The 16,551-nt window shown below is 44.7% G+C and overlaps 1 protein-coding gene across 1 annotated transcript in view; it reads right to left on the reverse strand.

Moving 5' to 3' along the window:
- Positions 1–467: 467 nt before the first annotated feature.
- Positions 468–16,551, reverse strand: part of LOC134019336 (cadherin-22-like) — a 50,404-nt gene continuing 34,320 nt past the window's right edge. The window contains 3 exon segments of the mRNA XM_062460157.1: positions 468–2,371; positions 8,906–9,157; positions 12,055–12,172. Of these exon segments, the coding sequence (XP_062316141.1) occupies positions 1,854–2,371; positions 8,906–9,157; positions 12,055–12,172 (888 nt within the window). The 3' untranslated portion in view covers positions 468–1,853.

Below are 16,551 nucleotides of genomic sequence, written 5' to 3' on the forward strand. Positions count from 1 at the left end.
AAAGGAAATGACATCATTTCTGGGGTTGTTTTTGACCATTTTTACTGGTTCACTAACCTTTACTATCTGCTTTTCAAACTAATTAACTACCTAAGATTATTATTTGTGTTAGTACAGTGTTTAGAACATGTTATGCCAATGTACAACTGCTTTTGTTGCTATCAATATATAAGGGAGCTAGGGAGTCCTACCTAACCCACTCTTTTATCCAAGAGTCCTGGAGATATTAGTGAGACCAGGTTGCTGAAATAGCTTGAAATATTCAAATAGACTTCAAGTGTCTGTATCCTCTGGTGACCGTGACAATTAGAGAGACTGACAAGAGGGTGGCTGCAGTGACATCTACTGAGAATCCTCTTTGTCTGAGTCGGCCATCTTAGACTACGCATTAGGACTGCATGAGACAGACAAAGGCTGGCGGACAAGCAAACAAACATCAATCAGGGAGCGTCTTTTACGAAAGAAAATTTAAATATTTATTGATTTTCAATGTTATTTTCTATACATTTGCAAGTTACGGTCGACATTGAATACTGTAGGTTATGGACACCAGGTGGAGGTGATTGCTCTCCTCCTTTCTCTCTCAGTCTACTTGTCCCGTACCCAGCACTGACCTATATTTTATGTCTGTCAAAATGAAAGAAAAGAAAAGCTATTGTATCTTTCTGGATATAAAACAAGTTGGACGCATTAATACACATTCACACATACAAATCTGGAATGAACTCCTCAAGGGGGAGCTGTCAAACAGCCAACATCATGAAATAAACACAGTCCTTTCATAGTCTTAAATCACTCGTGCGGATTGTGCCTTATTGCCTTTTAAATGGCCGTGGAAAATATAAGAAAAAAAAACAGTTGACACACAACGTCCACAATATGTGACCTCCAGTACCCCTTTTAAAATCACCACAATAGGCGGAAAGTATGTCAAGCTAAACCAATCATTGCACGGAATTGCCGTGTCTTTTTATCTCTACAGGGCCTGTTTCCTCACTCTTTCTTTCCTCGGTCCTCAGGTGTTTATTTTACAAAATAGTTTCAAAAAAATAAATACAAATATTTCCAAGACTGTTGTTTGCCTTGACCCAAATATCACCTTTGTGTCAGAACAGTCTGAGGTCCTCAGTTTCATGCCTCCTCTGGTTCAGCATCTTGAATCAGCTTTCTGCCTCTACTCTCTTTTCCACTATATATTCTGCTCCAACCAGAGGTGTAGTGGACATGGTCAAGATAAATAAATAAATACAAATGAATAAATACATAAATATGTTTTTTCTTAAATAAATACATATGAATCTCAGATAGTTTGCCTTGGCTTGGGAAAAAAAATCGAAGTAAACCCTTTCTGTCTGATATCTCTTTGATGGTTTTCAAAACGCCTCCACGGACCACGTATTTGAGTCCAGAGAAAACAGACCTGCCAAGTAAGAAACGCGTCCAAAGTAATGCTGTCGTGGTGCCACATCAGGTATTGCATGACAGCCAATACCTGGAATCTGTAAAACACGCTCCTCTTTGTAAAGGTGATTTGATAACTTCTTTTCATCCCCAGGAGTTCCCCAATTTCATAATTTTGTTTAAAAACCTAAGACTTGAGGCGTATCTTACAAGTTTTGGAGTAAGGGCTTTGAACCAGAGTGGATTTGACACTTGACTGCATCTTAGAGAAGGGGGCCAGTTTCTGTAGGATGGTTCTGACTCAAGGGGCCCGGACACAGTGCAAGGGAAGAGTGTGTGTGGGGGGGGGGGAGCGGGGGGGGGGGGAGGGGGAGGGGCAGGGGTGGGGTGGGGCGGGGGGAGGGGCGGGGCGGGGCAGGGGTGTTTGAGTTTGGTCTTTCCAGAGGAGGGTGCTAGGAGCCCTCTTCCTCAGGGTGTGCCGGGGCGTAGTAGCCCGCCAGCTGTCTGAAGCGGGGCCCCCAGTCGCTGAGGTACGAGAAATCCTGCTCGGACGTGGTGGACAGGGTGTGGATGGAGCTGAGGGAGAGGGCAGGAGAGCTGTTGCCCTCGAAGGCGTACGTCTGGAACGAGTCATAGGGCGGCACCGAGAGGTCGGCGTCCGCCTGCTCCACCTTCTTGCGGATGTAGCCTTTGAAGAGGGAGAAATCCGCCGCCGCCGCGCCCCCCTCTCCGCTCACCTGGCCCTGGATCCACTGGGGGAGCGTGCGCAGGTCCGGCCCCGAATCGGAGCTCTTGGCCTCGGGGAAGTCGTAGAGGTTCCTCAGGGTGCTCATGTCGTAGGCCTGGGTGTCCTGCTCTCCCCCTCCCTCGTCATTGTATTTGATGACGTTGTCGCGCATGTCCTCTTCGTCCTCTGACATGCGCTGGCCCTTCCGGTGGCGCTTCAGGGTCAGGATGAGCAGGACCAGCACTGATGAGAGAAGGAAAGAGAGAGAGGGGGGGGAAATGAGAATTGGAATTTGAGAGGTCAGACTTAGAAAGCCCTTTGAGGCTTTTGGACTTTGGGACCTGGTACTTTCAACCTTCTGTTAAAGTCCAAGACTGATCGTTAACTCCTTTTGTAAGTTTGAGTCTGTTTGCCAATTGCAACAAGTAAAGGTAAGGGAAAATTTGAATTCTTGATCCTGCTCCTCAAAGGTTTTCTATCAGTCTAACTTAATTGAATGAATGTGCGATCTCACTGAGCATACAAAACGTTGGCACACTTAGTTGGTTCCAGTCTAAAGGGTTTAAGTGTTCCTATATTGTGTAGCTGATGCTCACAGTAACACTAGGCTGCTCAAGAATATCTGAAATGAATTAGTTTGAACTGAATAAAAGTCCTGCTTTTTTACTTTCAGCATAAAGTTTTGCCAATACTCTCACTCTTTCTTCACCTCTCTGAAGTTCTGTAACTTTGTTTCCAAGGTAAAACAATTCTACAAAATCTCGGTATCCCATTCCAAATACAGGACCATTGATTTTCCCCAATCCTAATTCTTTGGCCAGAAATATGATATCTGAAACTTAATGGGGCCTGATTTGTCTATCAATACCCTTTCAGGTCCAATGCTCTGTACAATTCCTGATAATGCCAGTGCTGTGCAGCACTGTCCTGCCATTAACTTACAAGACAAAAAAGCTAATGGCTGAGAAACTGAATCCTGAATTAAGAAGGAAAACAATTGAGATGGATCACTTAATAACATAATGAGATGAAGGGAAACAAAAGCTGTATCCATCTAGATAAATCAATGAAGCTTTAATCCCAGCTTAGTTATTTTAATTACTGCCTACATTTCTGATTAGCAAACTCCCACTTAGCTTTGCGCCCCACTAGCCAGATCCATCACTAGTCCCCAGGGCAAATTTTATTCTTGGACTGTGCCTGCAACATCCTGTATGACTTCACCACTCTAAATGTCAGTCTCAATGATGCAAATGAAGTCATACAAAGTGAGACTGTATGGAGATCAAAATGCAGTATGGTTATTAATGTTCTTGTTATAACATAGACAATCATCCGACCCCTTCAATGACACAATAATACAATATATTGTTGCACACTGCCTAACCATGATCAACAAGGAGTCATCAGAGTGGCTAACAATCAGCTACTCTTCAGACAATAATCCCTTCACTGTAAACTATGGCCAACCTCACATGATGGGTATTTAAGATGAGACAAGAACCATTGATGCATATGCTACAGCAGCCTAGGCTTCAATTCAGAATCATCCTGAGAAGAAACATCTAATCCACCAGTGTTTGACAAGCCTTGGTTCTCTTCAAGACAACCACAACTGCCTGCCTTGCAGTACTTCAAAACAGCCTGGGTCCACATGGTCCTCTGGCCCTTGTTCCTTTTCCAGGATAAACACTGTCACTCTCCCCTTCTAACGGATGGTGCCTGGCTGAATAAAGATAAACGTTCACTTGGGAGAGACTGTGTCTAATTTAAGATGGTTATCATCGTCATCATAAGCTTTATTTTGGACACTTACTATAGGTCCATAGATTAAAAGACAACATACAGACAAACAATAAATCCCAAGGTACATCATTTTCTAAGGAGGCTCAGACGCTAGTGAGTCCACATATTAGAAAAGTATCGTACTGAACTTAGTGCCGGATTGGTCAGTACCAGGAAGATACTGTTCATAGAGGTTGCAAGTTTGCACATGCAGCTGAACATGAGTCTGCGCAGCACTGCAGAGCAGGTGGGCACATCCGTATTAACAAACATTTGGCTTGCACTGCTCCATCGCGGTACCCTTAGCAGCATCCGCAAGCCATCATTATAGGCAACATTCAGTCTGTGTATACTACACTATTTGTAGTGCCTCCACTAATGGGCAGTGTACATGGGGGTACAGTATGCGTTGAAAAGTGTGGTCTTAACTGGTGGTGAGCATGCACCAAACTTTTGGTTCAGCATATTAGCTTGTCCATAGAGCATCGACACTGTCTATTAATGTCTCTGTCAGGTCAGCACAGATGTAATGTCCCAGATATTTACATTCATCAATAACATTGAGTTTGTTTCCAGACAAAAAGAAGTCGGGGGAAGAGAGTTTAGAGTCCCCCCTGCTCCGGACAATCATGATGTTACTTTTCTTTACATTGTATTGGATATCAAAATCTGATCCATATTGGGAGCACACCTGTAACATCTCTTGTAGTCCAGCACGATATGGACAGAGAATTACTAAATCATCAGCATACATGACTGATGATACTGTTACCAACCCTACAACCCGTTCTACAATCATTTGCATTGACAAATCGTCCATATAAACATTAAACAAAAATGGGGACAATATACTGCCCTGCCTCACTCCATTAGAGACGTGAAATGGGGCAGATATAGAATTTCCCCATAACACACACATACTTTGTTGGGCATACCAGAAAGCCAGGATTCTTATCAGACATTTAGGAACACCCCTCTTACATAATTTATAAAATAACTTTTCATGGTTCACGCTTTTGAAGCATCAATAAAACACATACAAATGGTGGTATTGTGACTGTGATACAGCTCTAACAGTTCTTTCAAGGCAAATATATACATGTCTGTTCCATGTTTGGGTTTAAATCCAAAATGGTTGTCAGAAGTCAGCAGAAGTATCGTTGCGTATCGACTTTGCGTGGCGAGGCATCGAAGTCTAGCATCTATATAGAGATGCATGCTGGGAGTCCATTGGCCGCTTATAACTTGGGGGCTTTTCCTTGTAATGGTTAGTCAGTTTAATTAATCCCATATAAAAGATGTAATAGTTATCCCCATGGAGGGCTTGCAATCCTGGGGCGTAGTTGCAATTAAAGGTAGTTAATATATCCAGGTAAACAATATTCCAACTAGCTCACTGGCAGTAGAAGAAGCTTTCTCCGTAGGCTACTTTAGCCTCTACCATATGTCCTCTACAGAGAATCCTGGTGTTATTACAGTGAGGAGTGCTTGGCCTCAGTTAGATCATCTGAGCACAGGCTAATATGTTACCTCCTGGAGTGACCTTGAGAACTGAGCACACCTGAACACCATTCGTTTTTTCCTCTCTTCCTCCCCCAGGCTATCTCCTTTGTTCCATCCCAGAAAAGGAGCAAAGAACCGCGCCAGTGACAAGCATATTAATCTATATAAATGACTTGTTGCTTGGCTCAGTAATTGTCTTTATTTGGCACAAACGACTGGAGAATTGGCTCCAGGGGCAAAGCAGGGCCTGTGTGGATCTTCAGGATCGCTGTTTGAAGGCAGACGCGGGCACCGCTGATGAACTGGGACTCACACAGAGTAGCTCTTGAGTGACGATACGCAATCTTGTCCCTTCTCTAACATTGTCTGGAGAACTCCAAAGGGGGCACAAGCATCACTGGCCCATTGTGTTTATTTTGATTCAGCATAATTGGAGTCAGTTAATTGCCGTTGGTTCAGGAAAATAGACTTGGCTCATCCAAACCACTGATGCATGCTGCTGCACATGCCAAACATGCACTCTGTTATCACTCTTGTTTCCCCACTGATGGGGGAGGTAATGGGAGGTGGAAACCTCGAATTCATCAAGCCCAGCCGTACACAAACACAGCAGCTGGAGCTCTTAACAAGATGCCTGCCTGTCGCCCATAGAGACTGAAGGACAATAACAGTACAACGAAGGATGTATGGCCCACTTCGGAAAGTCCTTCAAGTAGCCTATCGAAAAGAAAACAAATCATGCAACTCTTAAAACTACATTATCTTCTCATTTTATATCCATCCCCCGTGGTCTTAGGGTTGTTAACATTTCAATCATCATAAGAGGCAGGTTCTGAACCACCTTCTTCTACGATTTGTTGGAACCACAGCCCCCGCCAAAACACTACTACTAATCATAATTTCAATGAGCAGATGCTTTTATCAGAAAGTCACACATAGGGGGGATTTGAACCTACATACTCCTGATCTGTAGTCCAATTCTCTACCACTGATCCCCAAACTATTTGGTATACTAGCCACGGTGCACGTACAGGAAACCTGTTCTACCTGTGAGGCACCAATGCTCGGCTATTCCTCTGTGTACAGATGTTCCCATAAGCAGACCTGACAAGAAGGCAAATCTACCCTTGGGCAGCACTTGCCGCTCCGGCCCAGGAGTTCATCACAGCAGATGGGCCCTAATTGGAACCGATACGTGCAGATGCCTCGCGAAACCAAATGGATTCATCACGTCAGGCCCTAAATGAACTGATGGAGAGACTGTTTGTTTGCAGGGTAATTAGGCAGAGATGTGTTTTCATTTTGCTCATCATCCAACAATTGATCTAATAGGGAGGTCTGGAGGGCCTTGGGAGAGCTGGGGATCTCCCCCAACACACAGAGGAACAGAGAGAGTGCTTCACGACTCACTCACTGGATAACCAAGGTTTTGTTTGTGTGTGGGTGTGTGTGTGGGTGGGTGTGTGTGAGGGAGGGTGTGGAGGGAGAGAGGAGTCGTTTGGGATTCCGTGCTGCAAGCTGACATTCACAGCGAGTGGTTTGTGCTCCAGTCTCCCTCTCCTTTTAACAAATAGGATGGCTGTTAACATAGACTTGTCTGTTCTCATTCCCCTGAGTTTGGCACTACCAGAATGGAAGCAGTGGTTTTAGGTACTCCTGTCAAGATACTTTCTAAAGGTTGCTTTGTTTGAAAAAAAATAAAACACTTAAAAAATAAAAATAAACTTTGAAAAAGGATCAATCACCTTTGAAATGAATTATGGCTTTTGGGAAAACTATTAGAGCTCAAATGATCATAATAACAGCTTTCAAGACTACTTCCACACAAATGGAACACACATCACACTCCTAATGGTTTGCAGGTGTGAGGGACAGGCAGTAGTCTTGGACACAGCGGTGCTTTACCCAGATGGTCTCTGGAGCCCACCACGTAAACCACAAGCCCCCTTGTCTGCACCCTCGCTTGTTGTAGCCTCCTTCAGATTCGGACGGCATTTCTGTTTTGAGGGCCAAGAGGCTTTTAAAGCCTGCTAGTAAATAAAATATTAGAGGTTACTTTTGAATGTCGCCATGCTTTACTTAATGGAGACATGACTGCTCTCATTAAAGACCTCTTAAACAATACCACAGTCCTCACACGGCCCCTATGTAAGTTAGTAATGTTTTCAATTATTGAGAACCGGGGATATGTGTAACAACTGAAGGAGAGAGGAGGTGGAGAAGAGATTATGATGGTTGCAAAATGTTTCCCTTCCCCCCCCCCTCCCTAACCACAGCTGAGAGGTTATGATGCAGAACTCATGAAACTTTCAGAGATGACTATACACACCTCTGGTCTAGCTCTTCTACTTAGAAGGCTTTATGCATGTATATCGATGTGCTTGTGTGAGTGCGACTGTGTACAAGCACAAGGGTGTGTTGTTGTGTGTTTGGGACTGAGTGTCTGTGAGGTTTTGCGTGCGTGCGCCTTCATATCTGCGTATGTCTGGAAAGCCCACTCTATTTAAAGCGAGGCGTTCCTGGGGGAAACAAGCGCTGATGCTGCTCTTTTGCCTCAAAGCTCTCCTTCTCCGGCTCGGCCCATCTCTCTCTCTCCCTCTCTCTCTCTCTCTGTCTCTCTCCCCCCCTCTCTCTCTCTCTTTCTATCTCTCCCCCCTCCCTCTCTCTCGCTCCCTCTCTCCCTCTCTCGTGTTTGGCAAAGTGGTTTGATATCCTTCATAACGCCCAACATCGTGTGCACTCTCTGCTTAAACAAAAGCTCTTTCTCTTTCAAAAATGCCCTGCATGAGACCTACCCTCAGAAAGAAAAAAAATATAAAAAATTGATCAGCTTTTTTTTATGTCATTTGTGCTTGTTTTTCAGCCATTAAACATCTACATTGACTCTAAAGAAATATAAAACTTTCAAAAGTGGACAATCCATTCATGTTATAACACGCATGGCTGCATGAGTCTCTAGATGCAGACTTGGGGCTTGTTCAGGTTTTAACCTATGGTGCTTGTATTTACACCTCAGCAGTTCTGCATCATAAACCAACCCTTGAGCGATAGTTTAGAGGGGAAAGTCAACGTACCGTATGCTGTATAGTGAGAGCAAATAATTAGGCAGTTGATTAATACTGGTGGGGAGGGGGGACTGTGCTCTCTGGAAACAGGTATACCGACTTGATTAAACATGCTGTTCATTTGCTCAAGAATTGTCAGTCTCTGAGCATACTGTGCTGTTGAAAACAATCCACAGGATATGCATTTCTTGGGGAATTTTTAAGCTCAAGTCGTATCTTTTTAATTCTTCAATTCTTTTTCATCCTTTCAAATCATCTTTCCGTGTACCTGAACCTTCCTAAAATGCCAGATGGACAGGCTTGGGAACATGGAACATGGCAATCTCTGGTCGGTTCCTGTGTTCCATCCAGGGTCCACCCGGAACAGTCAAACCTGGTATCGGGTTGAGTGTGTGACCGTGGTGTCATCTCTCTTGATCCTTACCTATGAGGATGAGCATGCAGACCAGCAGAGCGATGAGGGCCCCGGGGCTGAGCGAGGCGCTCATCACGTACGCCGTGGCGTTGCACGACTGGATGGCGCCGTTGTTGTCGCAGCCGCACACGTGGATGGTTAGCGTGCCTGTGGAGCTCAGGGCCGGAGGCCCGCTGTCCACCACCAGGATGGGCAGCAGATACACGTTCTTCTCATGGCGGTTGAAGCCCGAGCGCTGCGTCCTGATCCCCGCTGTGTTGTCTGGAGGCGGATGAGGGAGGGGAGAGGACGAGGGGTGAGAGGAGGGTGGAGGAGGGGGAGAGGAGGAGGGGGAGAGGAGGAGGGGGAGAGGAGGGAGGGGAGGGTGGAGGAGGGGGAGAGGAGGGAGGAGGAGGGGGAGGAGGGAGGAGGAGGGGGAGAGGAGGAGGGGGAGAGGAGGGAGGGGAGGGGGAGGAGGGAGGAGGATAGGGAAAGGAGGAGGGGGAGAAAAAGATACAATTCTCAGCAAGAGAACAAATCAGCCTCTTGTTGTTGATCTTATTGACCTTGACTTCATTTGCTGTTGTTTATCTGCCCTTGGAGGATCCAGACAGCTCGACTGTACAGCTATTGCAGTGTTCTCCTTACTTATCCTAGTTTGAACCCTGATTCCCTGGAGACAGTGTGGAATTGAGCATGCAGCGCATTCATCAGCCCTTGACAACAATTCTGAATAGGATTTCTCACAACATTGAAAACGATGAGGCTTGCAATCATTTATGAGTCATCTACAGTGATGACGAAAAAAGACAGCAACAATGAACATGTTTGACTTTCAGAAGACAAAATGTAAATTGACATAATATTTGTCATAAACTGAAGAAACATTTGTGTTTTTAACAAGGACATTCCAATGAGGACTTTAGAATTGTCAAACAAGCCCACAGCTGAATCGTCGGTTTTCACTGCAAAACCAGGGAATCTTTCATCTCTGCCTCAGTTAATATTCATTATGTGTTCCTTTTAGTCAAATAAAACCCTGAGAGAAAACAGGCGGCAGTTGGTGTTTGAAATGATGCCTCGCAGACGAAACCAGCTCACCAGGAGTCTGAGACAAATGTAACAACATACACAGAAGGAGGCTTTGACAAATACAGTGAGAGCAGCCGCAGTGGATGGACTTGCATACAAGGGACTTGACTGGGCCATCCATCTCCGGAAGCATACATCACTGTGATCCATGCAGCCACAGCAAATCTCCGACACGTACTCTGGCACACTGTTCCCATTACCGCCCCTGCTTATGTACAGGAACTTTGCTGACTATCGCACCCGTGGCTTTGTCCTCTTGACCTTTTACGACAGGACTCAGTGTAAACTCTTCTCCTCTCTTTAATCAAGGTCTAAATCAACTAAAAGACAACTAAAAAAATTACTAATACTATTGCTATGTGCTGTTATTGTATTGTTTAATTGTAACTTGTTTAACTGCATGCTCTTATGGTTCTTCCCTTTGGCACTTACTTTGGTTGTTCACAATGTGTGCTTCACGTTTTGGCTACTCGCAATGTTTTTGTGGCTATCTTGTTTTTATGATCAGTGACCTATGCACTAAATAAAGCTCTCTCTTGGAAGTCGCTTTGGATAAAAGCGTCTGCTAAATGAATAAATGTAAATGTAAATGTTATTACATAATGTCCCATTTACGTAAATGAGCTTCCCCTACTTCAGTGTACATTCCAGTAAAATACATTTATACATTTAGGTATTTACGTATGTATTCAGTTTGTAAGTCTGGGTTTGATTGAACAGCTACTGTACAACAAATTAAAAAACAGTACTGATAAAAAGAACGTTTTTTTTCAATGTTGAAAGTATTTGCTGACTTTGAGACAGACCTATCTTTCAAACATGGGAACTGAGGCACGCCAAAGCGTCATTTAGTATGTAGGTCGTGTCATTTAGTATGTAGGTTGTGTCATTTAGTATGTAGGTTGTGTCAGTTAGTATGTAGGTTGTGTCATTTAGTATGTAGGTTGTGTCAGTTAGTATGTAGGTTGTGTCATTTAGTATGTAGGTTGTGTCATTTAGTATGTAGGTTGTGTCAGTTAGTATGTAGGTTGTGTCATTGTCGTGAAACTTGGTTCCCTCCCTCTCGGCGTGCTTTCAACATTGACTGAAAAAGTTTGGCGGCATGAAAAAGTGTCTGTTTGTCCTCCTGTGTCAGAGTGCCGAGACAGAACGCCATGTGAAGCTACGACGGTTGAAAAAAGAGTGACAGATTGAAAGTGACAGGTTGACAAATGTGCCCATGAAAACAGACGTACATGGTGGGGGGTGGGGGGGAGGGGGGAGGTGGGAGGATAAAAAGTGTTGGTGGCTCTGCTTGTTCGGGAGTGCGAGCACCAGCACCGAGCGTCGTCCTGAGGTGTGTGTCCATGTGTGTGTTTCCATTTTACTGGAAAGTTCTATTGTTGTATTATGCAGAGCTTAGTGTTGGAGTGAGGACCTGTGAGTTCCATGAGGACAGCAGAGGACAGCAAGTCTGGGTGTCCCTAAGGCCGGGATTCTAGTGTGTGTGCATTCTAGTGTGTGTCTGTGTGTGTGTGTGTGTGTGTCTGCAGTCCTTTGTGAGTGTGTGCTTACGTAGGCATGTGAGTTGTTTGTGTGTTTGTGCATGTGTGTGTGGGTGGGTGGGGGGGGGGGTTGTGTGTGTATGGGCATGTGGACTTGTGTGTGTGTAGATGAGGCTGCAGCACACAACCTTCTGACATTTCCCTGGCTCGCTCCCCTGACATTTTCATCGTGTCAGATCAATCTTGATTTAGCCACGTGTCACATTCACTTAGGTACACATCTCTAAACAGAGATTTGCTAACATGTAATCCCTGTTGGCTTTGCAGGGTCAACAATTGCAACAGTGAAAAACAAAGTTTTGTTTCAGAAAGTTCACATTTGACATTTCTAATCCATACAGTATCTTACACTAACTGTATGGATAGGCGTGGATGTAACAAATCTTTACAAAAAAAATCACATACAGCACAGTAGAATGTACTTTCAAATTCCCTTTCATGGCACAAAACTGCAAACTGTTGAACGCAAGGGCTCTGCATGACCTTTGCGTCCTTTCAATTGGAAACTGTACTCTATGACCCCTGACCCCCCCGGCCTCTCACCTTTGACATCCCAGAGGGTGAAGTGGCGGTTGCTAGCAGCATCGGGAGCCAGGGTGAAGTAGAAGCGATGTCCAGACTGAGGCTCGTCTCTGTCCACCACGCTGATGGTGTGGATGAGCTGAGGAGGAGAGGAGGAAGACGGGCATGAGTTGACGAAGAACAGCAGGCAGGCTGGCAGAAGCTGACCTGTTTTGGCGCAGCCATTTCGGAATAGGATAAACCGGGACGTTGGATGAATTCATACGGAGACAAAAGCATGCTTGCTACTCTGTATTCTGTTGAAATGAAACCCCGAACACTTGGTTTTCATTTCCATTTCCATCCAGACAGGTCACAACAGTGACGTGAGCAATATGTTGTCTTCAGTCTACCCAGACGCTCCCATGTTACCCCGCTCCTCATCTCCCTCCACTGGCTTCCCATCACGGCCCGTATCAGATTCAAGACTCTGGTACTAGCCTTCCGAGTGGTGAACGGGACTGCACCCGACTACATCAAGTCTCTCCTCCAGCCTTACACCCCACCCGCCACCTACGGTCTTCTTCTGACAACCGTCTGGTGGTCCCACCGCTCAAGAGCGCCCGGTCCCAACACAAGCTCTTCTCCTGTCTGGCCCCCCAATGGTGGAATCAACTCCCCACCTCCATCAGGGACACTGACTGTCTCCCCACCTTCAAGAAAAGGCTCAAGACGCACTTGTTCCGGGAGTACAACGGCACTTAGGAATGCTTGGCTGGACCTGATGTTAGTTTCCTCCAGGATCACAATGACTCGTATTGAGAGACTTGTTGCTCTTGTTGGTTAGTTGTAACGGTTTCAAATTCTTGTACTCGCTGTGAAATATTTTACTGTTGATTGTTTTTTCTACAGGTACACTCTTGCACTCTTGTGGGGAGTTTCATGTTGTTCAATTGCAACTTGTTTAACTGCATGCTCTTATGGTTCTTCCCTTTGGCACTTATTTGGTTTTCCACCATGTATGTTTCATGTTTTTGGCTGCTCGCAATGTTTGGGGCTATCTCGTTGTTATGATCAGTGACCTATGCTCTTTTGTAAAGCTCTCTCTTGAAAGTCGCTTTGGATAAAAGTGTCTGCTAAATGCATAAATGTAAATGTTAAAATAACATTCATACCCGTCCTCCAATCAGAGAAGAATTTCCAAAGCAGATTTGACTGCTCTTATGTTTCCCCCAAATGAGACAGTTCAGAGATCAGTGATGAAGGCGGGGTAATGAACGGAACAAGAACAACGAGGTGCAACTATGAGGAAGGTGGTAACTGAGGAGGAGTGACTCATTTGCCACAATGCATTGCAGAACAAGCTCCCTAACTTTTCACCTCGACACAGCTTCTCAATGACGGCCCTTCCTCCCCCCTGTGACTCCGCAGACAAGATCCGACTACAATTTGACAAATTGCATTTGAACATCACATCAGCAAGCCTGTGACCCGTGAGAGCACCATGCTTGAACAAGTAAATAGAAAGGAATAGAAGAAAAAAGGGTGTTTGCTCTTTTTTGAAATTACTTGTCTATGTTACACAACAGATGGGGGCCTTTTTTACGTTGGACAGAGGGCCCGAAAAGAGAGGGAGTTCTCAGTCGTCCTAAAATCCAACCTTCCTGTTTTTTCCTTACATTATAGTCCTGTCAAAAGGCGTGTGGATTTCATTTCACCTCAGGAAGTCAGCAGAAACACTAATGAGAAAATAAGGCCTGACACATTTCCCAAAGCTGCATGTCTTCAGGTTATTTCTTCCTGCTGTTCAAAGTGAAAAGGGTATTCTTTATCTCAAGCTGCACCACGTAGGTACATCTAATCTGTCCCCTCAAATATTGCCTAAAATGGGACGTGAAAAATGCTACTCGAATAAATCGTTTTCCTCTGCTCTTAGGGTTCAGTATAGAGTCCACATGACAAACAGCCCCAGTCCTTACACTGGCACTTCTCACAAAGATTACAGCTTGGGTATTTGGAGGACATAATTCCTTTTGTCTGGACTGTCTGGTGATACTCAATCTGATAAGTTTTTGGGAGAATACATCAAGCTATTACACAGAGGAGTCTGTTGTCTCCTCTCTTAAGAAGATTTTTCTATTTTTCAGGATATACTTTTAGCATGTTTTGCTTTTTTTGGTGACAGAGAGAAAGACTGGAAAAGCAGGGAGAGATGCAAGGGGATGACATACCAGAAATGGCCCAGGCTAGAATCAAACCAGGGCCCCTGCCTATGTGGACCTATGTGGTATGCGCTCTATTCCACTAGCCACCAGGGATCCCCAAGAGTTGCAGAAGGCTTTGTTAACAGAGCCATCAGACAGTTCCCACCAGTCCGTTGTGTCACTCTACTTTTCTTTTTTTCCTTCATTCTCCACTCCTAGTGGTGAATAGATTCCCTTTTGTGTTTTTCAAAAAACCTACCATGGAAATAATTTCCTGTACCTAGTCCTAATATACTGTCTGTCAATGTATTTTTTAGCAGATTTTAGTTTGAGTTCAAGGTACGTAATTGTACATTTCTGCTGTATAATGAATGGTTGTCAGGTCAAGAACACAATTTAGTTCTGAATTCTAAGCTGTATTGTAACCTGTGAACATTCTTCTGTTTGATAAAGCCTATATTCTGAGAGAGTGCTCATTCACCCAACAATGTGATATGCTGAATTAAACCTAACCCTGCAGTATAATTGGTTATACTTTCTTGTTTGTTGCGCTGTGTTTACTTGGGAGCTGAGGAGATTGTGTAGGGACTTTGAACAAACTCTCGCTGTAATTTTTCCTTCAAAGGCAGCGAATATGGAAAGTTCTGTTTAAAATTCAAGTACTTTCCATCTCATCTTCTTGACTCGCACAAACAGCAAGGCGTAGGGCATACTGATGCTCGCCACCTGCAGCGCAAACACCAGCAGATCCCCCTGCAGCAACGCATCCATTCCATTCAAATAATACATTCACAGTGAGCATGGTGTGTGTAAGCAGCAGAACCAGGAAATGTTTCTGGGCCTGACTCTTAGAACCCTCCACCTTCTCAGACTGAAAAGGAAATAAAATGCTACACAGAGTAAAAAGGTATAAACAATGAGCCCCGTTATTAGTAAAATAATGAATATTATTGCCTGAAGAGTTTTAAAAAACAGCGGCAAGTAGAAAAAATGGAGGCAGCCGTGGTGTGGGTTCGATGACAATGCCCAAGGTAAAGTAACTCTCAGTGAAGCAGCGTCTTGACAGGAGGAAAGAGGGATGGAACAAGTGAGGAAGAGAGTGTGTGGGAGTTTATCGAGCAGCCAAAACAAGCTTTCCCTCAAGCATAACACCTAATTAGATTTATATCTAACCGTCCCCTTGTCTGACCCCCTTACATCTCCTGCAGACCTGGAAAGCTCCAGGAGTAGACTTTTCCCCAAAGTAGCCCATCTTCAGAGGGGTCACCTGGGGGTCAGGGTCCTGGAGAGGGTGGCTGAGTTCTCATTTGAGGGAATAATCTCCATCTTCACAGACCAACCTCAGGGAGGGCAGGATGAGCGAAATCAACATTTTTTTTAAGAGGAAAACCTTTTAAAGAGCAGCTGTGTCTGCAGGAGATAAAGCTTTTGATGAGTTTGTTCCAAAGCAGTTAGCGTACGGTCGATGTTTTATTTTTATATCACAAGCTCTTCTCCTGTCTGGCCCCCCAATGGTGGAATCAACTCCCCACCTCCATCAGAGACACTGATCAGTGACCTATGCACTTTTGTAAAGCTCTCTCTTGGAAGTCGCTTTGGATAAAAGTGTCTGCTAAATGCATAAATGTAATGTAAATGTAATGTATTGTGCTTGAGACAGATATTCACTGTTGTATGTATTTGATATGTCTGTATGCCCACACTGTTCAGCCTACAGTGAGGAGATGAACCTGTGTTTTGTTTTTTTTAAATAAAAAAGTATAATGAAATTCTCAGGCTCCAAGTTTAAAACCAATGCAACGGTAGTAGGCCTAACCCAATCTTAATGTTGATGTGTGAAATGCTGTGGAAGTGGTGCCAATTTCCACATGCTTGAGTGAACTCAAGTTAAATGTTAAAGATGTGCTTCAAGAAAAACTACTACTCAGTCAAATTGTGTTTCCTGCAGTGTTAATCCTTGGGAGTGATAACACACTTGGCCATCAGTCAGTGTGTTTGCACAGCGATCAGTCAGAAGTTGTTGTAAAAGTCCTTGTTGTTCTTTCCACTCTCAAGAGAGAGTCAGACTATCTGCTTCAAACTGCAAGTATACCTCGGCGCCAGTCTTTGCATGTACTTGTGTGTTTGTCAGTTACTGTGTGTACAAAAACGTGTGATTCATGGGGCCTCACATTAGTCATCGGAGTCTTACCGACTCAGGGCAGGGGGTGGGAGGATTGGGGGAGACAAGGGATAGGGGAGTGGAGGGGGCGGGGGCGGGGGGGGGGGGGGGGGGGGAGGGAATGCTCAGGCGGTCTGTCGCCGTGACCCATTTGCCTGGCTTGGAGACGTCTGC

The sequence above is a fragment of the Osmerus eperlanus genome, chromosome 1 (assembly GCF_963692335.1).
Source record: "Osmerus eperlanus chromosome 1, fOsmEpe2.1, whole genome shotgun sequence".
NCBI classification, from domain to species: domain Eukaryota; kingdom Metazoa; phylum Chordata; class Actinopteri; order Osmeriformes; family Osmeridae; genus Osmerus; species Osmerus eperlanus.